Here is a 26,698-nt window from a genome sequence, read left to right on the forward strand (position 1 = left end):
GGGGGGTGGTGGTGGCATTTCGACTGCCTAGGGACCTCCAGAGGGTTTAATCCGGCACTGCTTGGCGCTACGTGGGGTCAGCAGTGGCTTTCAATGGAGATATGTCTGAGGTGGAGACCACTTTGGCATTTTTCCTCAAGCAGTTCTTTATGCTCGTATTAAATCATACTTTGTTCACAATGAGACGGCAGATTGGTTTTGGTTGTGGCTTTTGTGCATCTAGTTGGAATCTTGCATATTTACTATTGCAGTCTTATATGTTCTATGATTGTTATTTTAGGATCGAGCGAACCGTTGACTGAATTGATCCGTGGCAGGTTTTGGGGGCTCAATGAGGTCTGATGCCATTTCTAATGTTTACGTTCAGGCCACGGACGACCTCTTTTATAGTGTTCAGGTATTTCATGGCATTATTTGTTCTCCGGGTCCGCTGCAAGTCTTAGCCCTGGGAGGTCTGTTCGTGCAGCATCGTTGATATGCTGCATGCTCCCTCACGCCAGGCGTTAGGCCTGTGCTGGAGATGGGGAGTTCGCACAGAGGTTACATTAGGCCAATTCATCAGCCCCATATCACCCATCCACCCTCATTTATTTCATTTTATTCTATTGCGCATTTGTAAGGCGCTTTATACAACAGAATTGTGCTTCAAAGCGCCACAAGGCTCAATGGGAAGGGAACAGGGGAAATGATAACAATGGCAAAAGCAGTAACACACAGCCGCATTCCTACCAGGCTGTGTGGCATTCGGCTGTGCACGTGCATTGAGGGGAAGTGCAGGGGAAGGGAATGCAGAGGAGTGGACTAGTGCTGGAGGAGGGCCCGCAAGAGAGGGGCTAAGAGGGGCCAAGGAGGAGAACCTCAGGCTAAGTGCTAGTGCAGGAGGCTCTCAAGGGTGCTATGCTGAGCCACCAAATGAGAGGACTATGCTTGTATGGCTCCTGCAGGGTGGTTTCTTCCGCATTCCCGTGCTCACATTGTGGTTCCCCAAATGTGCCTTTTTACACAGCCTATCCGTGGCACTGTCACTTCTGGCAGTCGACTGGTCCTTTGCAGATCAAATACCAGGGATTTACAACAGACTCCTCAAAAACACTACCTGGCAATGTGGCCGACATGCTTCAAGGGCTTCCCAAGCACATCCCAGGGCTATTATACAAGACTTCCACTAACTGTAGTACTTCTTCCATGGTGCCAGAAAACTCCCTCGCAGGACGATGCCCATTTCCACGAGTTCCCTTATTTTCCCTCTTGTGGATCTGGGTGTATATGTTACTGCTCCATGTCTTTCTCCCGCCTCAGTGTATGTCCTTCTCCAGCTCCTCTCAAGAAATGCTCTAAGCGTGGCTGCCTGAGTGAGCTCTAGTCATGCTAGAGGCCTACTGGGGAAGACTATGGTGCTGTGGGAAAAGGGGGCAGGACGGAGAGCTGAGCCGAAACAGCGACGGAAGCCAGCCATTGCAACTCTCTGGAGTGCAGTGCATGAAAAAAGATGCTTTATGAGGGTGTCACTTTTGGAATGATAGCCTAACAGACATGACGCAAACGGCGCAAAAAACATAAGCAGATCAGCAGACTCTGAGTGAAAACGTAACGGGATGGAATAGAAGGGAAGTGAATAGAAATTGAGTGAACGGAAGGATGGTGCAAAGAAGAGGAAGGCATAGAAGTCATAGGCAAGGCTGCAGTGGTGGGCTGGGCATGCACAGTAGGCACCATAATATTGTTCCAAGTGTCTCGCTCATTAGTGCATCTGGATAAAACTCCCCAGATCCCCCCAAAAGTTTGAAACTGTTCATATTGCTTTTATAATGGTTGTAATAATCCTAAAACAGCAATGAGAGTCTAAACAACCCCTCCTCGCCCCCACCAATCTAGCCGGATTAAATGCTGTCTGCTGTACGCCCGCGGGTTTAGCCTTTCTTAGCTGCCCAGTATATTTTCAGCATTCGATGGGATGTCTTTTTCAGTGACAGTTGTTGGGGGTTTATTGGGGGCCCCCTATCCATGCCCAAAAATCGGATTTTCGGTTGGCTCAATTGGGGTAATGATCTTGAGGGACCCGCACAGGCAGTAACTGCAACATGCACTCACCCTGACTATGTGTGTCCTATTGGCCGTGAACCCCCATTTGTGCAGTCTCAGCATGCCTGTGATACATAACCCCCCCTTTCACCCAGACCTCGAACCTGGCCACTCTATTTTATTTGAGAGAAGGACTCAAGCAGGGGTGTTCAGCACCAGCCACAACACTGATAAACACATGAAGTTGCAGTGGGTTGCTCGTCGTTCATGTGTTTCTCAGTGAAAGGCAGTTGTGAGGGTCTGGGTGAGTTGGCGCTGAGGCCGGTGTAAGTTTGTAGATGAGTTGAGTGTAGTCCATGCATTTGCAGGAGGTGAGGCCTGAGTTGTGGATGAAATGTGAGTCCTTATAAATATGGAAGAGCAGTGATGAGAGCCTGGACCCTTGGTTTATCCTGTGGGTAACACTGCAGGGAGTGAATTGAAGGGGCAGATGTGGGTGGTGTCTGTCTTTTTTGAGATGAACAATGTCATTAAACCTTTGACCCAGTCCCTCCAATCTGACACCAGCTGTTTTTCATGGTGATTTGGGGGCCGATGATGCCAAACGCTGCCTAGAAATCCAGAAGCATGTGGGCACTTGTCTTGTGGGCATTGGTGTTACTTTTAAGTGTGCCCAATGGATACAGGTCTGATTTCATCTTGTGATTCGTGCAGGATGATGTTGGTCCCCATATGTGGAGGTTTTGAGGGGTTCAGTGCAGGTTTCCATAGTAAGCGCCTCGTCGACTCAAACATGAAAGCCACAGGGATCCCCACAGAGTCCAGAGATGCATTGGCGGTGTGAGATAACACAGGCAGCAGAGAGGACAATAATCCCGGCATCCGCTTGCTTGGCCATGAACCAGAGGGAACCTGAATGAGGCTTTGGATATGTAGAGAGAAAGCCCAACTTCAGGAGCTCATGGCTTCGACTTTGCTTTTTGAGAGTGGGACATGCAAAGGTAAAGACTTTTGTGATTTATTTCTAATTAAGTTCTGGATCCTCATTATTTTCTCAGAGAAAAAAGTATCGCCTTATTTCACGAAGCCACCAATGCCAAAATGGAATTAGAGAAAGAAAGAGATGTTCTGCCACAGTAGCTTGTCTAGGATGAATGCCTTCCGTGGTCTGATAGTTGTTGGTTGGGCTTTGGTGGATATGGGTAGGGATCTAGCAGAGGGTAGGTTGGATAAAAGGAAGAGCAATGTGGTCACTCCAGAGTAGAGTCGAGGCTGTGCCACCCTTAATAGTTTCTTGTTGCAAAAAGTTCTGCCAAGAGTGTGACCGGCTGCATGAGTGAGTGGGTCCCCACACTCATTGCTTGAGTTGGAGGGCATCTGTGTGCGCTGACAGAGCTTTGGTAGCAGTGTTCTGCTTTTTCTTCAGCCATAGGTTGCGGTTTCCAAGGATGGTGGTTGACTGTGAGGTTAGCTACTGCATACGCAGGTTTTTCTACCAATGAGAGGTTGTATGAGGTTAGGCCATGGATTAAGAGAAAGTGTGGTCTTGTGCAACAGCGTGCAATGGATAAGGAAGGTTTTGGAATCCCGGATGTTGTCAGAGGGTGAAACCTTTGTGCCGATGGAATCTCTGTGTACAAGTGTGAAGCATACTCTTCTCTTGCCAGTGTGGTTGACAATCTTGACCTTGTAGTCAGCGTGATCATCTGTAAACTAGGTTTAGATGATGAAGCGTACATCGTGCGTCCCCTGATGAGCCAATGGTGTCTGTGCCCTCTTTGGAAATGGAACTTGTGTTAAAAGTGAATGGGAAGATTCCCCTCAGAATCAGATCATCTTTGTGACTCCGCTTTTGGTTGGTACCTGGGCAGAGTTTGGGGATACAATGTGTGGTGGAATGGAAGGTATTTCGTTTGAGGTGTCTTTTCACCTTGGTGAGCCAATCTCCAACAGACCGAGTAAAAAGACCCCCTCATGTGCTTACGCGCATGCGCGCCCAGACACAGACACACGCATAATCCTGTTACATTATGAGATGTAGTAGGTAGAAATGTTTTTGCATGTTTCTGTATGTCTGTGTGTGAATATATGAATGCATCTTTCTGCCTGTTTGGCCACATGTCAGAGTGTGGGTGGGTGTGTGTTTCTATGTGTGAATGTTTCTCTGTTTGGGTATTCGTATGTCTGGTCAGTGTGCTGCTATGTCTATGCGTGTGTCTGACTGTGGTTATGCCCATGTGTCTGTGTTGATGTTTGGCTGGTCGCATAGGATTGAACATGGTAGCAGACAGTGCATGTGCTGGGTCACAAAGCAAATGATATTTCTAGAAGCTGTGTGTGTGTCTGTGTGGGGGTCCATGTCACAATGTCATTTTCTCCAAGTAAGCAGCTCTGTTGTGTCACCTTTATGCATTGTGTGGGCACAGATACAAATTTATGTGCAAACACGCAAAAATACCTCTCGTGTTAGAAACAGATTTTGTTGGCGCACACAGGCACTCGCATCTTGTTTTCGATGTTGACAATTCATTGACATAATGTCACAAAGTACTCTTGTGGATCAGAGTCCCTAAACCTATGGACTGCAACGTAAGTTTTGGGTTTATTAAGCATGGTCATTCACCCACAATTCATTTGCATATACAAAGTAATTTGCAAAACGAATTACTTTGTGTTTGGCCATACATTAAATTATCCTCCTGAGCCCACGTCACATAACCCACTGTACGGCAAGGTGGCTTTAGTCCTGTTATTAGAAGCACACACACAAAGGTGATCTTGATAGACTACAGGCCAGATACCAAAAACAACTGGGGGCAACATGAAAATGCCAGTGTGAGCCTAGTGAGCAGGAAGGCGTTTCCCTGTACAAGATCCCAAAATGCCAGTACCAATCACAACAAAATGCCTGGTTCTTTTGTGATTTACCAGAAATTAGAAGGCTTCCATAGCGTACTTTTACACTGAAGATGCAGGCAAAAAGATATATTATTCTGTTTAGTTGAGAGAAAATATTCAATGGAAACTGAATTGGAGAGGGTCTCGGGAGGATAGCTCAGCGGCAACGTGCTTGCCTTGGAAGCAAGACGACATGGAGCAACAGGGGTTCGATCCCCGGGTCCGCGCTTAGAAACCTCTGGGTATTAAGCGGGTTATAAATAACCTATCATATCATATCATCAATCAAACAGTTGGTCACACATGTGACATAGTATATCACAAAGAATGCTTTGTGATAAATGTATGAAGTGTATTGCGATGTGAATGTGAAATACTATCGAGAATGTGCTAGTCGGGTAGAATTCATTTACTGTTTATTAGAGGCCCTTTTGGAAGGTAAAGTTTTCATGAGGGCAGATGCGGAGCGACACAAGTAAATCTGGTACTCAAAAGGTGTTAAAGGGGAAGATCTGATATTACAAAAATCCCTGAAAACTTACTGAAATTAAAATAAATTAATTGGACTTGGTATTCAATCCTGTCGCCAAGAACCAACGACAGCATATTTCATTGAAATCAGTTATTGATGCTGTGCTTTCACATACTGACGCTCGTTCCGACATAAATTCGAATATGAAGGCTCTATAACAGGCTGCTAAATTACTAGTGAAAAGCATTCTGGCAGAGGAGGAGAAATTCAAAGTTCCATCACACAGGACAAAGTTACAATAGCAATACAACCAGATGTGTTATCCTTTTTGAAATAGTCTCTGGGTGAGAATAGGAATGTTTGACAGCTTTCTGGTTGAAAATACACATTTGAGCCTGAAAGCCTCTGCTTTGTCACAAGTTCTTGTTTATGAGTGTCTAACAGACAAGGAGACCTCACAAGGTGCCTCAATTTCAGCAAAGTTGTTGTTGGTCTAATGATACATTTCCAAAACTCACTGTGAATTCTTTGTGCAGCTTTTTCATGGCTTGGATTCTGAATTAATTATGCTCAAGTTCTCCGGCTTGAGACAGCTTTATCTAATAAAGTTCTACTCAGCATGGAAGATAATGGAGGAGTATATGTACCACTGAACCTGCTGAAAGAAAGATTGGTGCACTGTACTTCAGATCATTTGGACTTCCTCAAGGACACACCTGATGGAATGGCAACCTGTCATGCATCTGCAATGACATGGTATGAAGAATGTAATGACAGAGGTGAATCACAGGCCATACCCTTGTACCTTACGAGCATGCTGATTCATTGACTACAGAAACGACCCTGCCACCTGATAGACGTCATCACCTACAATGGCCCAAGGCTGCCAGAGCCAAAGAGTGGACCTTTTAAAGCATCAGATGTTAACAGAGAGATAAGGATTCTTCAGAGAACTAGACTTGAGGCCTCATCACGAGTTTGGCGGTAACCCTTAAATGCAGTGGTAATGCTATTATTGCTGCATTTAAGGGTCTGCCAAATCACTGGCTTGGCGGATTTACCCCCTGCTCGGAGCTGGGGGCAAATCCGTCCTGATTTTCCCATTTTCGGCACTATTACCGCCGGCAGTAATACTGCTGGTGGTAATAGCGCTGAACATTCCACATTGGGCACAGTGGGGAATGGGAAATTCGCGAATGGGCCCAATGGGTACTTATCGTTTTGCCAAATCCGTGATCCAGCGCTAATAGCGCCGGGGTTTGGCGGTAGGGGCTAATAGCCCCGGCGGTAATACCACCGGGGTTAGCGCCCAACTCGTGATGAGGCCCTTGGCATGATTTCTACACAAAACTGGAAGTATAGCAAATTCTACTACCTTGAATGATGAGAGCACAGAATTTGGAAGCAGGATGGTTGATGATGATGATGCAAGTATTCCAGACTGCCAAATGAATCTAGAAAACATTTCCTTATCCTGAGTGTGTTCCAAGCTAGACTGTTTTCAATGCAACATTGCAAGACGTGCTGAAATAACTAACTTGCATACACACTCTGCCAATAATACAAGCTACCCCACCAGATTGTTCAATTCAGTTGACTTTTTTGACATATAACAGTGTTTGAGATTACTGGGAACTGGGAGCTATTTAGCTTCTGGAAAGGGCCTAGCGCAGTCTGGTTATATTGACACCAGCAGCTAAAGTAGCTACTTTTGGCTTCCAAATCCAACTGGTGCCACACAAGTATACCTATCTGAATAGTAACTTTGTGTCTGAGAATGTGCATAAGAGGTGCATTAGTATACTTCTAGAAGACGATTGGCCACATGTACTATATACTACATTCTAGCTGTATCTCCTTTGGAAGCAAGGCAGCTTGCTGGGTCACGATGAGTAACTCCCGGTCAGAGGAAACTCCTGACGCCAGGAGCTACTTCCAGCTCCTGCTCTATAAATTTCAATTTCGACCCCTGATATCTGGAAGATGCTTTTAAAATGCATTTGTTGAACAGGTTCAGAATGTGTTCTGCCAATTGATGTATATCACTACCATCCCTTCCATCACCTATTACTGTCCCAATAGTGTCTTTGTGATTGATTTGTCATGTGGCATGCAGAGCTGCAATGATGTGTGGCATTACTGCATGCTATTGGCTCTTTTATTTATGGATCCTGTATCCATTAAATGTGGGATGCCTGGTACAGTGACAGCCCTATACAAGAAATCATCATTGGCAAACATATTTGTTGTGCTAAAGAAGCACACAGACCCTTACTGTCCGTATGATTGCTATTTGGAAGTGTTCTTCAAGAAGCATTCATGTGCAGAAATTCTTAATAAGTTTGAAAGAAACGCAAACCAAATCTATTAAGAACTGCAATATTCAAGACCTGGGGAAACGTAATATGTCTGAATAAAATGAAATAACTTTACACTGTTCAAGGATAGTCTTACCCAACATTTAAAAAGGTGCAGGTTTTCGTGGCAGTGGTGAAATCCTTGTGGCGAGTAATAAGGTTTGTTAGCTATGGTGACTAGAATGTACACATTGCATCAGCGGAAGCCATCATTGGGGATTTCTTTGCATTGACTTTTCAGAAGTACTCTGTGATGAGGGCATAAATTGCAGAAATTAGAGTTTGGAAAGAGTCGGCTCCTCCAAAATGGGCAGAGTTTGAAAACGAAAACTGGGTTGTGAGAATAACGAATGTCCCATTCTGTGCTCTTGGAGCTGATGAACGCTTGAACATCAAAACAGAGCTTTGATGGTTGATATCGGGTTAGTAAACATAACCCAAGAACCTACAACATGTGCACACTTTAACAGTGCCAGTACTTGACCATTTATCTCAATAGACATCAAGAATGACAGGAATGCCAGATCAAGCAATATCATACAAGCATCATTTCAACTCCAAAGAAAGAGTAAATTGTTGGACATTACAATTTATAAAGGTTTCTAATTGAACTTAAATGGATTGGAAATCCATTTCCATGTGATGGACCTAAACTTGTAAACATTGCAACAAAGGCAGCTTTCAGTGAGAGTGATGCAAAGATGCTGGTCAGCTCCATGCTCTTGGTGCTAGACGGAATCGCACAAAAATGTCGACCTGGGAACTGCGACGGCCGAAATTGCCGACTTTCTTTTTCTTTTTAACTCCTCCCTTACACCATATATATATGGGGGGGTGAAGTGTATAATAGGGGGTCTCCCCCGCGTATATATGTGGTTTAAAGGATCGGCCGTTGCAGTGATCACATAGATCCGTGCTAGACTGTACGATGAGTTCAAAACACACCGAGACTCCTCTCTGAAACTAGCGCCATGGATTTATGGGATCCTCTCAAGAAGGAGAGCAAAGTAAATCTGTATTCAAGCACCAAGAAGAAAATAACCATAAATGTGGCTGGTACCACTACAGAGTTAAGGGCATACAGGACACTCTTTTCTCGACTACTTGTTGGAAACAGATCACAGTGTCTCGTAGAGTTACGGACGACATTACCGCTCTTTGAATTCACTGCTGTACCATGAGCACTGTTTAATGATGATGTAACTATGCATCTTTGCCAGCAAAACCCAAACTGATTGAAATCAATTTTGCCTCCACCACCCCAAGGCAGCAGCAAGAACACCAATTACCATTACTCCGCACAAAAGGATCTTATCTGAGACAATGGCTGATGGCACCGCAGAGTTACAAGCTTTGGACAATGCAAAAGGCATTCCAAAATGTAAAGATTTGGCTGAGCAATAAACAAAAGAAGCACTGGGTGTATAATGAAATATGAGTGTTTGACACATACAAAGAAAGCACAACCAATGGTATGACAAGGTGAAATAGATTCCAGGGAATTGTGCGAAAACACTACAAAGTCATGGCCAGCACAAAAATAACGAACACCACTATAAAGAAGCTACTTTCACACATTAACACCAATGATTAATTAACTGCTTACCTAACCAGAACAATGCTTCAGCATGCACAAATGACAAAAAAGGACTTTGTAGTGGCATGACGCACATACGTGCCTGTCTCACATGAATGAATTAATGAATGAATTAATAGTGATTAATAATGTGCATAAAACAAGGAACTGGGCAAGATTAACTGCATCTGGAATATATTTGAGGGAGATCTGATTATGAAAAATTAGAATTGACTAAAAGAAGTGCACTAAGAAAATAGATACATTTTCAGATCTTTATGAAAAGTTTCAAGGGAGTTCAAAGAGTGAAGATGATGCGGAAGATGTTTCTACAGCTGGGGGCCCAGCACTGAGGATCCCCTGTGTCCTCTAGTAGTACACAAGAAGCGGGGATATGCAGCAGATGTGCTGAGCAAAGAGAATGCACTGGTTGATAAAGTTCAACTGTTGGGATAGGATACTATTGTGCCAGGCCGTGAATACACTCGAAGACTCAACAGAGGATCGTGAATGTGATATTGCGGTGTATAAGGCAGGCAGTGCAAGGAACTTCTGGTGGCAGAGATTGAAAAGAACCAGAGGAGTTTAAAAGGTAAGCTGGACAGCCACATTGTGGGTGGTTTGAAGGCAACGCACCAAATCATTTGGCAATCCCTCGTGGAGAGAATTATCCCAGTCTAAGCAGGAATGTATCAATGCGCCACCACTGCAGCATGGTCAGAATGTGGGCGATATGGAAGAATGCGTCACAACACCCAAAGGCAGACACATCGACTGTATTGGTAGGACACAAGAAGAGGCAGACACAAAGATAATTCTTCATGCCATCAATAACACAGACAGTTCAGTTAGAAAGCTACACAACTTTGTATATGCACAGGACACAGCAATTATCCTTCTTTCTATTAGAAGGTGTTTAAAACTCACCTCTGAGTCTTACTTTGTGGATGTGCCATCTTCAAAACATTATTTCAATTGCATATACATTGCTATCACTGGGCTACTTGAAGGCTTCTGCGTTACCTACATTTCATGCCGTGTCTGGGTCTGATTGCACAGGTACTTTTTCTGGGAACTGTAAAGATTCATACTGGAAAACATTCACTGAAGCAACAGAAGACACCCTTTTGCTACTTAATTCACTAGGAACACAAGAAAGAAATTCCTGAACATGAACTGGATAAACTGGAATCATTCATTTTCCAAGTCAATCAGTTCAGGTCCAGTATAACTAAATGTGCACAGTTGCGCTGCACTGTGTTTTCTAAGACACAGACTAGCTCGGAATAGTTGCCGCCTATAAACAGTGCTTTTGCACTGACAACATAGCCAACTACCAGGTCATAATCTGGAACCAAGATGCCCAAACAATGCCAACAATTGCATTTCCCATTGGGCAGGGATGGAATATGGTGCACAGATAAATAGCTCCTCTTCTCCGAGAAATTCCATGTGCTCCTGGCTCCATTCTACAGTTGAAAAGATGTTTGTGCATGAAGAACAGATGTAGTCCACTCTGTGAACGCTTAGCAAACAGCCTATCTTGTACACACATGTGTGAGTGTGGAAGAAACTGTGAACTATAAGATAACAATGATTCTTACACTGTACAGAACTTAGCAGACTCTGACTGTGAAGGTGATTTCTGCTAAAATGATGTTGATCACAATTAGAGACCTACAAAAAGGACGCCATATAATTGTTATCACACGGTTAATAATTGCAACTGTTCATTGCTGGCACATAATCCTATTTCACAAGTTAAAATAAAGTAACTATTGCTAAAATGTCATATTGATAGGTTTTGTTCCTTGTGGAATGGCCAATTCAAAGTACACATGAGGTTTCATAATATGTATCTGGACATTTTTTTGGGCACTGTTGACTTCAAAGCAATAGTTGTAAGGACCATGTTTTGGGCCTGAACATATCTTACAAAAGAGATCGTAAAATTAAAGTACAGCCATGCATAACAGTGATAGTGAATATTTTATGAACTTTGATGGTGACCTTCTTGAGGATGCCATCACCCACTGCTCCACACCATGCAGCATAGAGTGACACAAGGAACTCATCCCTCTATTGGCACATTCTGATAACGCTGGACCTTTGCCACCTTTTCTCACTGAAAGGGACACAAACCTACACATGCACCCCTGCTGACTGCAGTCTTGCGGGTGCCTCCATCTTTGTTCTTGGTGGTTGTGCGCACAGTATTTGTCATTTGGATGTCTCTGTCTCCCCGCTGGTCTGAGTAGTCTCTGTCTGCTTTTCTAGGGACATTTTCTTCTTCTTGGCCAGTATTACTTGACCAAGCCCTTTCATGCAGGCCCACAAGCTCTTGCATTCACAGAACTTTGCTTGTGTTTTTCCGTTTTTCCCCGCTCTCTTTAAAGGCTGCTATTGCTTCAAACCCGTGCACCAGCAGTTCTATCTGAAATGTCTGCCTTTTGAATGCCCTGCTATACAGAGATCCCTACTGTGTGCGATAGGGGGCAGATTATATGGGTAGGGGCAACATTCTGGCATTCCCTGTTAGCTATCTAAGGGGTCTAACCGATGTTGCATGAGTTTGGTTGCTTCATCTTAGTTTTCAGTAACTCGGGGGCCCCAGAGAAAATCTCCAGCCCCCCCCCCCCCCACAGTTTGGGGCTGGAGGCACATTGCCTAAATTTAAGTACCTCTAATTTAATCAGCTTGGAGCTGCTAGCTTATGTTTATACATGTTTGCACTGTACCCATCACCACCGAGGCGTGTTCAGACAGTGGGGTATTGCCCTTCTCTAAGGGGTAACCGGACCGTGCACTGTCTAGAGGAGTGCCACTGGTCCAGGGATTACGGCATGCGGGCAGTGCTGAGCACCTGAACCAACTCTATCCACTTGCAGTTGTAGTGACACAGGACCGACATCTGAGGAAGGAGAAAGCATCTTGGCTTCCAACACTCTCCCCAGACACCTGCATGAGTCCATATGACGGACCCAGAGAGTAACCCCGTCTTCTGCCATGTTTATGGGGATTGACGTGAGACTGAAAGTCCGAGCTGCCAGTGGTTCACTTTTGTTATTTTTCCTAGTGAATTTTCCTACTATGAGCCTCACCACGTGGGCCACTGATCCTCTTGACCCCCAGGACATGGCGACCATTTTGATTTGCACCGAAGAAGCAGTAGGCCTTTTTCCTCAGGCACATATGCTTGCCTGCTAGCTTGTTTCAGGAGGTTCTGCCTGCTTGAGCAAAGTTTGTTTTCTAGTAGCACAATCTGCAGGTTTTGCGAGGTGTGAAGCCTATTGCCCGACCCCGCTGAAGCCCAGGTAACCCCAGCTGTCAGCCATCTATGAGAGGATGCTAAGATCAGTGGTTCAAGTGGGCGGGAGCGGTCGGGAGCGGTGCTCCTCTGCTTCTTTTAATTAAGTTTTACCGTTCCTATACTTTTATTTTAAAACGAAACCGTTCCGGAACGGTTTCGTTTAAGAATAAAAGCCTGGGAAGAAGTTAAAACTTGATCTTTCAGTGCACTGCACAGGACGTTTCCTTAAAGAGCAGGCACGTGTGTTTTGGGGTTTTATTGTGCATGGGAAGGGGCACGGCGATGATGTCTGTGGTGAGCGTTGCAGGCCAGTAGGGAACATAGTTCCCCTACTTCTTTTCGTACACTTCGATCACTGGCTAAGATGGCCTACGTTCGATTACAAAACTAAGTGCAACAATACGGAGACTTGATCTGCTCTGTCTGGCGGCCATGACCCAATGCACATATCTGTGCATTCCAGAAAGCTGATGTGTGTGTGTGTCTTTAAAGTATGAATGGGAGGCACTTGCTATCGAAAAGACCGAATCTCTGAATACGAATCAATATACAGGTGTCATTGGGGCTTTAAGCATCTTTGAAACCCCAGTGTTTCTAAACTACTAAAAGTTCTCTGACAGGTTTTTTTACTTGTCTGGAGATCAAAGGGGACCGTAGACAAGTAACCTTCAAGCCCTTGCAGCGCTTACACCAGGGCTGTGCTTCCTGTGACTCTACAAATGGTTTGAACTATAACTCCCATGATGCCTCACTATTGAATTTGTTGAATAGCACTGGGAGTTGTAGTCTGAAACATCTTGCGAGCTGCTGGTTGCAGACTCCGAGCTTTAACAACTGTGTTTAGAAATAGATGCCTCCTGCGAAACCTAAGGTAACATGAGCTGGATGAGGTGTGCAGCTCGGACAGCAGAGCCTGGCAGTCTGTGTTCATGTGGGCTGCATGGGCCCCGAGCAGCCTCCATTTAGTGGAGGGGCGCAGCCAAGGCTTTACGTGGGCTGGGGATAGTCAGGGTTTAGCACTCTACCGGTACTTCTGTTGAGGCAGGGCTCTGTTGGGGCTCCCTCCGCTCCCACCAGACCAACAGCAACTTTTTTTTCCCATGCCTCTGCTGGGATTTGAACTCAAGCCCTGCCCGTGAAAAGGGAGCGTCACATCCACTGTACTATTTGGTACATGCTGGACTTTGGTTGTTTCATTCGATAGAGTGCTTGAAAGCCTGTTGTGGGCTTTATGCGGCATGCAGTCTATAGAAGAAAACAAAAACAATCCAGCCACTACCAAATAGCACAATTCTGTGCTATTTCGTAGGTGCTGGATTTCTTTCGTTTCTTAAAAAAACTGCTTGCCACATAATTTTAATTGTTTAATTGTTCTTTTATAACTTGAAAGCCTGTTGTGGGCTTTATGCGGCATGCAGTCTATAGAAGAAAACAAAAACAATCCAGCCACTACCAAATAGCACAATTCTGTGCTATTTCGTAGGTGCTGGATTTCTTTCGTTTCATTCAACAAACTGCTTGCCACATAATTTTAATTGTTTAATTGTTCTTTTATAACTTGCTTAACACCAGAGTGAACCAGTTTCTAAGCATGAGCCTGGGATTTGAACCTGTGTTGCCCTGTGTCATTTTGCTTCTAAGAAGATTGTGTTGTCCCTGAGCTATCCTCTGGGCCCCATAAGAGGTAAGAGGTATGTGGCAAGCTGTCTATTCAATGAAACACACAAAACCAAGTACTTACAGAATAGCACAGTGCAATGTGATGCTGGCTGGGCACCGGCAGTGCTGAGATTCAAATCCCCAGCACGGCAAAAGATAAAACATGTCATTTTATTTGGCTGTTGGTGTGCTGAGTGGTGGGCAATGCGTGTTATTTGTCAAGCTCTGAAAATGTGTTTTTAGGCAGCTAAGCAAATAGCATTATTTGCTTGGATCAGATTGTAAAATGTGTACATTGATATAAATAACAGGCAATCTTGTGTCATGTATTTTGGGGATTTTATTTCCAATTCAAGTGTATTTGCTAAGCCCCGCCCAATTCTATTTAGGCCACGCCCCCAATACAAACGCTGTGAAGTTTTTAGAGTCCCCCCTCGATTTCTCAAGCCAGGGAAGGCTGTGGGCGCAGCCACCACTCCTTTATGGCAACGCTGAAGACGCCACAGCCCGCTGCCTCTGCTCACGTTATCTTTGCCTCTCTTTCAGCCAATCGTTTATGAAGGACAAGACAAGAACCCGGAGATGTGCCGCGTCCTGCTCACGCACGAGATCATGTGCAGGTAGGCCTTTAATTAGCCCGGGGAGGAGGAATCCTGTGCGCCAATGTAGGTTGTAATGATGAACGGGGGGGCTATTTCGGGACGCACGTTTATCCTTCTTGCATTAAACCAACTTCAAAAACCACCACAGCGATGCGTAATTAGGACAGTGGCAAGTTCCTCAGAGACTTTCAGGGTGATGTCTCCATTAAAGTATCACACGGTTACTTAGAGCCGCGAAGAGCACAGGGGCAAAGCAAATGGGGCAACTGCCTCTTAGTTGTTTAGCAAGGGGGGGGGAAGCAGGAACATCCCTTTGCCCCAGTATAGATGTTTACAGTTTTGAGCTTCCTACATGAATCTGTGCGCAGTGTTAGTGTTGCAGGTGATGAAACACTATTGGCTTTTAGGTCATATGCACGAGCGCCACTGCCGAGAATGCAGTGATTTTGAGCAGTAGCTGGGATCCGCGTAAAGCTACGAAGAGAGCGCCGCAGTTTCATTGACAGTTCTTGAGATGCTGTAGGTTCAGAGTTGCCTGTAAATCACATTACTTTTTTCCAATTCTTTCTCAAAAATGTGCTGTAAAATGCACCCCTTTGACCTGGTGAGGGGTTTGTGTGAGAAATTCGACCATCCATCTGCACGGTGTACATGAAATTGAATGATGGTAGATCAACCTGGAAATGTGTGGGACTAATCTGCACACATTTTCCTATGATCCCCGCATGACATACACATACACCTGAGTCCTCTGGGTGGGCACAGCCTATAGGCACAGTCCTCCCTGTCACATTTTGTTGACACCCAGGAGTAAACCAAAGGCATCTCAAAAGGAGGAGGGAAAAGCCTTCCTACTGCCAAGGCCAGCCTAATTAAATAACAAAGGCTCCATGGAACTGCCCTATCCTTTGTTGGCCTGGAAGAATGGTGGCAGCAATTAAACATAATTAGCATACCAATAGAGTATACTTCAAACAGGCCCACATGGGGCCTAGCTGCAGAGGCTAACAAAAGACAGGAAAACCCCCAACAACCTTTGATATGTACTGTGTCAACCTGAAGCCAGCTCCCGCCCCTCAGTATCAAGGGCAGTGAAGAGTCATGTCTGGTACATGGGTTTACAGTAGGCAACCCCCGCTGGGGGACCCTATTCAGAGGGTAGAAGTATGTGATTTGATGGAGACTGAAAGTCTGTTCTCATCACAACTACAAGGGAGACCTGCCTTTAATTAGGAACCACAGAGAGCCCCTTTGATCCACAACAGACAGGAAGATGGTTGGGACTTAGTAGTACATGTGTTCACCCCTTTACCTTTCCTGTTGCAAAGCACTTTGGTTATGACCTCACGCATAACAGAAGATTGTTGGTGGGGACCCAGGATTGGTTCATTATTTAGCCTACACCAATCACTGTGTGGTCAATTTGGCTTTAAAAGAGGGTTGAGCCTCTCTTTTGGCAGATCATCTGAAGACTTCACAGGGAGTAAGTAATTGTAATTGTTTATTTATAGAGCGCTTATGCACAGGGGAAGTGCTTCAAAGTGATTCAAGGCGGGACGGGAAAAGGGGAATACAGAGTCATTCTTAGGCCATGAAATTTCCGAATGATCTTGCAAAATGTCTAGTTAAACTGGGCCTGATGGCATTATTACGAGTGCAGGTGTAAGACAAAACAAAGGGGAGGAGAACAAACAGTCTTTAAGCTACCGTACTCGGCAAGCGACGTTTCAAGTAGTCCAAGTGCGTGACATATGGTGAGGTGATAAGGGAGGGGGAAAGGGCGAAGAAGAACAACAAAAAAGAAAAAGCTACTGTACTAAGCCTGGCGGACCAGAGCCAGTACATTCTAGGTAACATAAGTGCAGTGGTCGAACTGGGCAGGAGCGGTTGGGAGTGGTGTTCCTATACTTTTTTAAATTAAGTCTTACTGTTCCTATACTTTTATTTAAAAAGGAAACTATACTGGAATGGTTTCATTTTAGAATAAAAGTGTAGGAAGCAGTTGAAGCTTGCACTGCACTGAACGTTACTTTAAACAGCAGGTGCATTTGTTTGGGGATTTGTATTGTGAGTAGGAGGGGGCGTTCAGATGTTGTTTGTGGGGAACGGGGGAGGCCAGCAGGAAACATAGTTCCACTACTTGTTTTCATACACTTCGACCACTGCGTAAGTGCCAGACATAGAATGAAAGGGAAGGAGGGAAGGGAACAAATGTGCCCAGTACAGGAGACTTGTGTTAAGTGCCGAGAGGTTACCATTCACAAGGAATGAGTAAAGAAGTGCAGAAGTGGTATGTGGAGTCCTGAGGCCTAGGGGCAAGTGTGAGGACTGACAGGGGAGCCTGAGAGCGGTGTGGTTCTGGAGGTGCAGCAGGCGACCAGTCGGCGAACAGAGCTGATTTAGGGAGAGGGTGGTAGGTGAAAGTAGAGAGGGAGTTAACATAGGGGGGAGAGAGAAGGAGTAAGAGAAGAGGAGCGTCTTGAGGACTTTGCGGAACTTAAGGTGATGAGGCTTAAGATGGAGAGAGGCAGGGAGGCTGTTCCAGATGGAAGTACCTGCAGAGGAATGAGATCTGCCCCCAAATCTCTGTTTTGAAAATCAGCTCACCTGGAAGGAGTTGGAGGCAGACAACCAGTGGGATCTAGAAGAAGAGTATTTAGGGAGAGAGAATTGAAGGTAGTGCAGGCCCTGGCCCCATAAAGCCTTGTGCACTATGCAGAGGGTCTTGAACTTGATCATTGCAGGCACGGGGAGACAGTGGAGGGATTTTAGTGCTGTAGAGATGCAGTCCCTGGGCTTGAGGCAAGGATAAGTCTTGCAGTTCTGTTCTGGATGAGTTGTAGGGGTGGAGAGTGGAGGTAGGTGGATTGAGAAAGAGACTGTTGCAATAGTGCCGTCTACAGAGAACCTGGGCTTTGGAGATGGTAAGCCTCTGGGGGAAGGGGAAGAAAGTTCGAGGAGGTGCAGTTGGTAGTGGGATTTTTTAAAGATGTCCGAGATGTGAGAGGAAAAGGAGAGAGTGGAATCAAAGATGACCCCTAGTTTTTCTCCCTAACGAGAAGAACTCATTTGGACTCTGGCTGAAGGTACAGTCTGCCTTAAAGCTTCTGCAGTGAAGTAAGGCAAGGATTTCCAAAGAGGGAAGCAAGATCTCTCCCATAAACATCTCCCAGGGACTAGATGTAGATACTGAATCTACAGGACCCTTCAAGCAGCTACAGAATTTAGAGGACCCTCCAAGCAGCTACAGAACCAGTACCCAGTCAGCACACAGCGTGCCCTGCTAGGCTCTGCAAGCAAGCTTCCTAGGTGGGAAGTGCCAGAGAGTCTCTGAACCAAACCATGGACAAGGCCTGCAACCCTCTCCTCAGCTTTGGGTCATCCTCTTTAAAGGATGACATAAGCCCAGTGAAGAAGTTAGGAGTGCATCGACAAGCATCAACCAGCGTTCACCTTAAAGGACATTTTCGAGCCAGTCGAGCCCTTCGAGCTGCAAATGACTGAACCACTGACTGTTGTCACGCCACAGTCACTAATGTTGTCCGAGATGCCTCGACCAGTGCTTCAGACCTGCCAACCAGCACTGAGACAATGATTCCTGACCCCAGCCCGCCATGTAGGCCAGCCTGCAGCCATTAGGCCAGCCTGAAGCTAGCATTCCAGCCTCTCTCACCGAACTGCCTGCCACCTGATACATGCAGCAGTCTCCCATCTTGAACTCTGTTGCAGGAGCTGAAAAGCACCCTAAAACCGACTCTACACTGTCGAGCACCAAGAGCTTCTACAAGCACAAGGTACATTGTGGTTCTGCCCGCCTAGTCCTTCCCTGAAGGCTCCTAGTGACATTTTACGACCCATTGCTTCCTTTGTGCTGTAACCAAGGTTCCTTGGACTATTGCGATTAATTACTTTACCTATTATCCTGCTGTCAGTATCCAGAGTGCATCCCTTTTCCTTCTTGAAACTGTCTGCCCTCTGCATTTCTTTACAGGGTTGGTTGTATTTTGTAGTGTGCTAGAACTGCCTGTTGTGATAACAATAAAGTAGATATTTGTATACAACCTTGACTGGACAGCCCCTTTCATCATTGGGTAATAATTGTAGTTTTGCTATGTTGCAACTAACCAACGATCCACGACCTTGCAGAGATAAGCCTGCCATTCCGTCCACGTTTCGAAAATTGGACGAGGAGGTTTATAATTTACTTGTGTTTCCAATCTGTTTGGATCCCTTCTGGTGTACAAGAGGTGCGGGGCTGATTAATGGTTTAGAAACCGATATTCATCCCTGGACTACTGGTGCCCCGGAAGTTGATTCTTCACATTGGTGGCAAGCGGTCAGATCAGTTTGAGCCTTGCGCACAGCTTAGTCACCCAACAATAAAAGTACTGTTGCAGGCAAAGTTTAGACACTGCTAGGTATTTGTAATAATCATGGATCTTGACATGGAGACTGTAAAAAGGCAAGACCAAGGATGTCCTGCGCACCCTGTGTCAAGAGAGGGGACTTCCCCACAGCACTAAGGTTAATAAACCTGAGTTGCTGACCAGCCTCCAAGCTTGGGTAGAAGCAAGGGTGGTTGGGGAGAAGACCCCACGGGATGGGCTAGGCCCTGTGTACCTGAACGGAAAAGACCTTCCAGAGGGGGAAGTGTAAGATGACGAGGAAGACAGCATGAGCAGTGTTTCTCTGCAACAATCACGCAGGGGGGCAAGCGTGGTTTCTCAACACTCTAGAGTGTCAGCAAGGTCAGTGGCTAGTGCGGTATCGCACAGGTCCCAGGCCTCAGCACAGTCTCTAAGTGCCCAGTAATTGTTTCCGGCTGTTAACAAGGCAGCGGCTAGAAAGCTCCTGCTTGAGGAGAGGAGACTAGCGCTAGAGGAACAGAAACAGCGGGACAAGGTCACCATAGAGCTGCGCAAGCTGGCGCTGGAAGAGAAGAAGGAGTCCAAAAGATCCAACTCTAGAAAAAGCAGCAGTAGTGGCTCAAACCAAAGTGCCTGCGATAAGCCCTGGCGGCACATACCCAAAGACTTAGTGCAGGTTTACGAAGTGGGGAAGGATATTTCTGACTGGCTTTTCAGCTACAGGAGGTGGACGAGGTAGTGTGGGGTGCTGCCCTGATGAGTCGCTTACTGACACCAGGGACTGATGTAATTCTTTGGTTAACACTGGAGGAAAGGCCCGTTTATGAATGCATGAAGGCAGCCCTTCTCAGAAAGTTATGTAAAACCCCAGAACCATATCTCAAGAGCTTCAGAGAGCTTGGGAAAGAAAACTGGGCAGACATTTGAAGTGTTCACACACTTGTCGTTGAAATACCTGAGCTGGTGGGTGGCTGGTAGCAAAGCTGACACATTAAAATGGATGTATAATTTGATTGCGTGAGAGCATGTATTGAAGAATTTTGTGGTTCACCTACACCAGCATCTTGTGGACAAGACTATCACAGATCCTAGGGAACTTGCAAAGACTGCCGACAGGTTTGTGAGTACTCAGGCCCAGAAAAAGGCTCACCGGGCACACCTAAACTGGAAGAGAAATCTTCAGACAAAAAAGTAAACAAGGATGGGAAGGTCAAAGGTCCAACCCACTCCTCTTCAAAGTCAGGTCCCCAAAAGAATGAAGAGAAATGCCAAAACTTAGGTTCAGATGTACACACTGAGAAGAAGAGCGCAGGCACCCCTAAACCTGGGACACCTGCATTCTCACCACCTAAAAGATTCTTTCGTGTGTAAGCAACTGGGCCATAGGAAAGGGGATCCTGCTTGCAAGGACTTACCCAAGCAAGCCATAGTGAATGTTAGACTCATGGAAGAGGCCATCATTAGTGTGGGCCTCCTAGACGAGGACTTTCCACTAGGCCAAGGAGTGGGAAAATGTGGATTGGTTACACTGAGTGGGAACGGTACACGGTCTCCAGAAGAGATCCCAGTTCCCAGTAATACTCAGCTCTATTTAGAACATAAGGGGGGTGAGGCGCGCACTCCAATTCCTGGCCAATTTACTACCTGAAGAAAGAAAAAAATAACTGGGTTAAATCCCAACATTGTCCAATTCACAAGGTTCACAGGGTTGGATCCCTTCTGCTGCATTTGTACTGCTGTTTTACTCCTCCTAGCACTTTTGTATCCCAACAATCTTCATGGAGACTGTGTTGCCTTCTTTTCAGGTGATTCCAATTAAATTGCTAATGCAGTCTCTAAGGATTATGGGAGCTGTAGTGAAAACATTTGTTCAGTTCACGTGACCAAGGAAAGACTCCCCTCCAGGAGCACACATCTTACCCTTAGCAGGCGGAGGGGGGAAAACCATAACTATGGTTCTCCACTGTAGGGCAAAATATCCCTGGTGCTGCAGCCTCTAGAGCCCGGATCTCCACAAATTATAGAACATGTATATATCAATGGACACAAATCTCCTGGTGTCCGAGATACTGCGGCTAGTGTCACTGCTGTCACCCAGCAGCGGGTACAGCCAGGCCAATATATTGATGGGCCTGATTTTAGTGTCAGTGGGTTTGACGGAAAGAGTAAGTGCCCCTTGGTGCTATTAGAGTTCAGCTAGCGAGGTGCAATAACCCAGCTCTGTGTAGCGGTGAAAGACTCCACCACTGTCCCATGTCTGTTGGGTAATGATCTTCCTGTCCCGAGATAGTTGCAGGGGCTACCCGATCGAGGGCCAAAGAGATCACCAGAATGAACACTCTCAGGGCCTTAGGGCCTGGAGTGCTTCCAGATGCCTTGTTGGAAGGAGCGGCGTGGCCGGTAGCCCCTAGTTTAGTTCCACAGACAGGAGAGGGACCAGGAGTAACCGAAGACCCTACTTTGGTAGCAGGGGACTCAATGACTTCAGAGTTGCCTGGCACAGCGCAGAAACCTGAGGTGGAGGACTAGGAGGGCGCAGATCTGAAAGGCCTGCCCAAGATGGATGAGTTTGCATCAGCTGGGGGCCCAGGTCAGACTGACTTCTTGACAGCCCAGAAAGAGTGTCCCACTGTAGCGGGACTGCGAAAGTAGGCGGAGGAGCAGGCTACAGGAGAGGCCCCTGGCCTGTTCAAAGTGTACTGGGAGGATGTACTCCTGTACAGTGAGCCAAAAGACTCTGAGGGTGAGGGCACCAGAAGGTTGGTGATTCCCCAGTGCCACAGAAAGTTCCTTTGGGATTTGGCTTACCAAATTCCTTTAGCGGATCACTTGGGAATGACTAAGACGTTGGACCGGTTGTCTGTGCACTTTGTCTGGCTGCAGTTCAGTGTAAAGGTTAAGGAATGTGTCCGGTCCTGCCCAACTTGTCAAGCTTCTGGCAAGTCAGGTGGTGACACAAAGGCCCTCTTAATTCCACTACCCATAGTTGGGTGGCATTTCCAGAGAATAGGCATGGACATTGTGGATCCTTTGGATCCTCAAATATTCTCAGGGAACAGATACATCTTGGTGGTGGTAGACCACGCCACAAGGTACCCTGAGGTTGTCCCTCGGAAGAGCATCAAAGCACCCATAGTTGTGAAGGCTCTGATTGGGATATTCTTCTGTGTCGGATTCCCCAAGGAAGTAGTTTCTGACAGGGGATCAGACAGCGTGCGCTCCTGACACGCTGATTTACCCGGTCCGGGATCTTTGGTGACCACGCCTTCTATCCTGCCCCCGGCGTTCGAATCACAACAAACGGAGCTTCTGTAAGCCCGGCCGTTCTACGTTGTTCTATAAGCAGCCAAAAGGCATCATTTGACCGACGCTAATACGGCTAAACATAACTCCCATTAAGTGGAGCTGACCTCCAGCAAAGTCAGAGTAGATCCTGAGAATGCCTAACCAACTTACACTGCATTCCGGACAGAGTATCATGTAGAAATACATCTCGTAGTCACACCACACAAGTCTTTACAATATTGAACACAGATCCCTTCTGTTCACTGGGACTAAAAAGATATTTGGCCCGTGTTGGACAAGCATATTGTGGTTTTTCGTCCCTAATTCTATACATAGTGGTTTTTGTGGTTAAAAAAGTACGGCTACTAAGAAGTACTCAACACTACTAAGTTGTCATATTGTTCCCTTCCTCCTGTCCTGAAGACGGCTATACCTGCATCAACAGACAACGTTTTTGTGCATTGCCTGATTTTTCTTGGTGCTATTAGCCGAAACAAATGTCGACTCTCACAAAAATCAAACCTAAGACATCTAATAGGTTTTTCTTTCCTTTGATAGAGCTGGTTCAATCAAATAGTGCTCTACTCCCGAGTGTTTGATGCTGCACATTCAGTGCTTATACAACACCTTCTTTTCACGTACTAACCCCACAAGAATTTTCTTGCATATTAAACTATCTCAGCTTTGATCAAAAAAGATTATTTGCTGTAGTCATATTGTGTGTTTTTCTCCTTTTTAATGGAATTTTTAGATTGGTTTTAGTATGATCAAAAATAAAATTAGTTTTGTTATTAATTAGTGGTTGTTCTTCTAGTTTGTTTTTTCAAATGGTTTTCAAAAAAATGTTTTGCTCCCATTTGTGTTTCTAATTTTAGATCAGTTGAGTGTCATCAATACACACAAAAATACAGAAAAAGTGTTTCAGTGCCTTTGTTTCCTAACAATAGACACACCATTCACCTGACTGTGGCTTTAAGAAACAGGGTCACCACCCCCTCTTTGGTTGCTCTTTTTACTTTCTAGAGAATAGTCATGGACATTGTGGGCCTTTGGATCCTCAAATATGCTCAGGGAACAGATACATCTTGGTGGTGGTAGACCACGCCACAATGTACCCTGAGGTTGTCCCTCTGAAGAGCATCAAAGCACCCATAGTTGTGGAGGCTCTGATAGGGATCGTCTTCTGTGTCGGATTCCCCAAGGAAGTAGTTTCTGACAGGGGATCAAACTTCATATCAACGTATATGAAGGCTATTAGGGAAGAGTGAGGAGTCACATATCGGTTCTCTACCTCCTTCCATCCACAAACAAATGGGCTTATCAAGCGGTTCAACAAGATCCTGAAAGGCATGATAGGTGGCTTGGAAGAGCACCTGAGGAGGAAATGGAATATTCTCCTTCCATGCCTTCTGTTTGCCTACAGGGAGGGCCACAGAACGGAGCAGGGTTTATCCCCTTTGAGCTTCTGTTTGGACACCCTGTACAAGGTCCCCTCAGCCTAGTAAAAGAGGGAAGGGAAAGCAAACCCTGATCCTCTATACAAGATGTGGTGGACTATGTACTTGGCCTTCGGTCTAGAATAAAACCCCATCATAGCCGAGATTACTTGGTCATGGCATTAATGATTAACGGAGAGAATGAGGAGGAGCCTGATGCCCTACCAGACATCCTGCACACTGAAGCCACAGATGGGTCAGTTGAAGGTGTCAACCTTGCAACGGACCTGTCCGAACAGCAACTGACAGACTGTCGCCGTTTACTGGGAAAGTTTGCCGGTCTGTTTTCTCTGACTCCAGGTTGCGCATATTGGTGCAACCATGATGTGGACACTGGAGACAGTAAGCCAGTGAAGAGTAGGATTCACTGCATGTCTAATAAGGTCAGAGACACCATCAAGGAGGAAGTTTCCAAGATGTTGTCCCTAGGAGTGATATAGCCATCCCATATCCCCTGGGCTAGCACAGTGGTACTGGTATCTAAAAAGACCAGTGGTGGGAAGACTGAAGTTCGCCTTTGTGTGGACTACAGGAGGCTCAATTCTGTCATGAAGACAGATGCTCACCCCATTCCTCGGGCAGATGAGCTCATTGACAAGTTTGCCGCTGCCAAGTAAATGAGTACCTTTGACCTCACGGCAGGGCACTGGCAGGTTGGCTTGCCAGATGGAGCAAGAGAGAGGTCAGTATTCTCAACCCCAGAAGGACTTTATCAGTTCACTGTGATGCCCTTCGGATTGAAGAATGCCCCTGCTACTTTTCAGCAGATGGTTAACCAGGTTCTGTCTGTTCTGGAAAGCTTCAGTGTCCCCTATTTAGACGACATTGCTGTCATCAGCCACACCTGGGAGGATCACTTATCCCCCCTGAAACAAGTGCTTCAGGTGCTGCAGAATTCAGGTCTAACGATCAAGGCCACGAAGTGCCAGATAGCACAGGGACTTAATCTTTTGGGTACTTCCCCTTGTTTATTTGTTTTTGGGGGACCAGACTCCATTGTGGAAGAGTCTATACATATATCTGTCTATAGGAGAATGGCTACCCCTCCCTTAGTTTAGGAGTGAAAATATTGCACACACCGTCTGAATTGCACCACTGTTTTCTGCTTCTAGTGCATCCAGCTAGAGAGAGAGTGAAGACTAGGAAGTCTCATGTCACTCGTTTATTTAAGAAACTTGATATCCAGTGTACAAAGCAGGCCGTACAAATTGTCTACACCAAACCACATAAAGAAATGAACCTTGACAGTGTTCCAAAGACAAATAGTCTAGTCAAATAGATTACACATCACTACTTACAATAAAACCTTGAAGGCATACATTTGTGACTGGGTGTTAATATACTGTGAGTTTGCGTAGTACTTCTTGACACCATAGCATACAGATTGTAAATGTTGTGCTATTATTCATTGTCTTTTTTGTTTGAGGAGCACAAAACAGAAGACCATACAATTAGGCTTTCTTTCTCAAGTCGACATGTGTTTCGGCTCTTTGCTCGTGATACATTGTACCCACGTGCGCACAATGTAGGTTTACGGAGCCATCTTCAGGACATATAGCTAATTCTAGTGCAGGATCAATCAGATGACAATCCCACTTTTCACATGACCTTTAGTTAAGTTAGATAACATAGGGCTTTTTTGGGTGTTTATTTCCAGTCAGAGTACTTGGTTTTGCCGGATTACTTCTAGCAGGAGCAACAGCTTCCTTCCAGAGTATTTTCTTGATTTCCGGGGAGGATTGTTCTAGCAGGCTGGATCATTTTCAATGGTGCAGCTCGGTCAAGAGACTTGGATCAAGCTGGTACTTTCACCTTGATGATGAACCAGACCCTCAGTAAGGTGGTGGTTCACATGTTGTGGCTGAGGGGCATGTGAGGAATTCGACCATCTGCACGGTGGGTGTGCGCTCACCTGGGCTTTTTTGAAATTTTATATGAAATTGAATGATGGTAGATCAACCTCTGGAAAATGTGTGGGGCTAATCTGCACACATTTTCCTATGCTCACCGCACGACATATACCTGTGTATTCTGGGTGGACACAGCCTAAAGGAGCAGTCCACCCTGTCCCATTTAGTTGGAATGTGACACCCAGGAGTACATTAAGTCATCTCAAAAGGGGAAGGGCAAAACCTTTCTCCTGCTATGGCCAGCCAGTTCCATGTGATAATATCCTGGCAAAAATGTCGCCATACAAGAATGGTGCTGTTTTTTTGCAGTGATATTACCATATGGAACCTGCAGGGACACCCCTGCAACCCTCACATTTTTTTAAAGGGAGCATGGGAGACCCCCGCAACCCCTCCTCTCATTTATCCCATATATTGTCCCCATAAATAATGCCGCTTATGCCGTATCCTGGCGACTTTATGTATGGCGACACTATGCCGTATCCTGGCGACTATATGTATGGCAACATTATTTATGGGGATAATATTACCTGGTACCGGCCAGCCTAATTAAATAACAAATCTGCCTGCACATTGCGCTTGGAACTAGAGATCCCATTGACTTTTATTTTCGTATTTGTGTGTTAAACATTTGCACCCAGGGAAGGGCCATTAGCCAATCAGGTGGCTGGATCAACGGGCAAGAATATACATTCTACGCCCGCTGTTCCAGCCACCCAAGGCCCTTCCCCAGGTGGCACCATT

The 26,698-nt window shown here is 45.7% G+C and overlaps 1 protein-coding gene across 3 annotated transcripts in view; it reads left to right on the forward strand.

The window, feature by feature from the left end:
* The window catches only part of EBF1 (EBF transcription factor 1), a 743,411-nt gene that overhangs the window by 66,422 nt on the left and 650,291 nt on the right, over positions 1-26,698 (forward strand). For all 3 annotated transcript variants that reach the window (XM_069653918.1, XM_069653920.1, XM_069653919.1), the window contains exon 5: positions 14,841-14,914. In XM_069653918.1, the coding sequence (XP_069510019.1) occupies positions 14,841-14,914 (74 nt within the window). The remainder of the gene's footprint in view (positions 1-14,840; positions 14,915-26,698) is intronic.

Source organism: Ambystoma mexicanum, chromosome 3q, assembly GCF_040938575.1.
Source record: "Ambystoma mexicanum isolate Mex_15411 chromosome 3q, UKY_AmexF1_1, whole genome shotgun sequence".
Lineage (NCBI taxonomy): Eukaryota > Metazoa > Chordata > Amphibia > Caudata > Ambystomatidae > Ambystoma > Ambystoma mexicanum.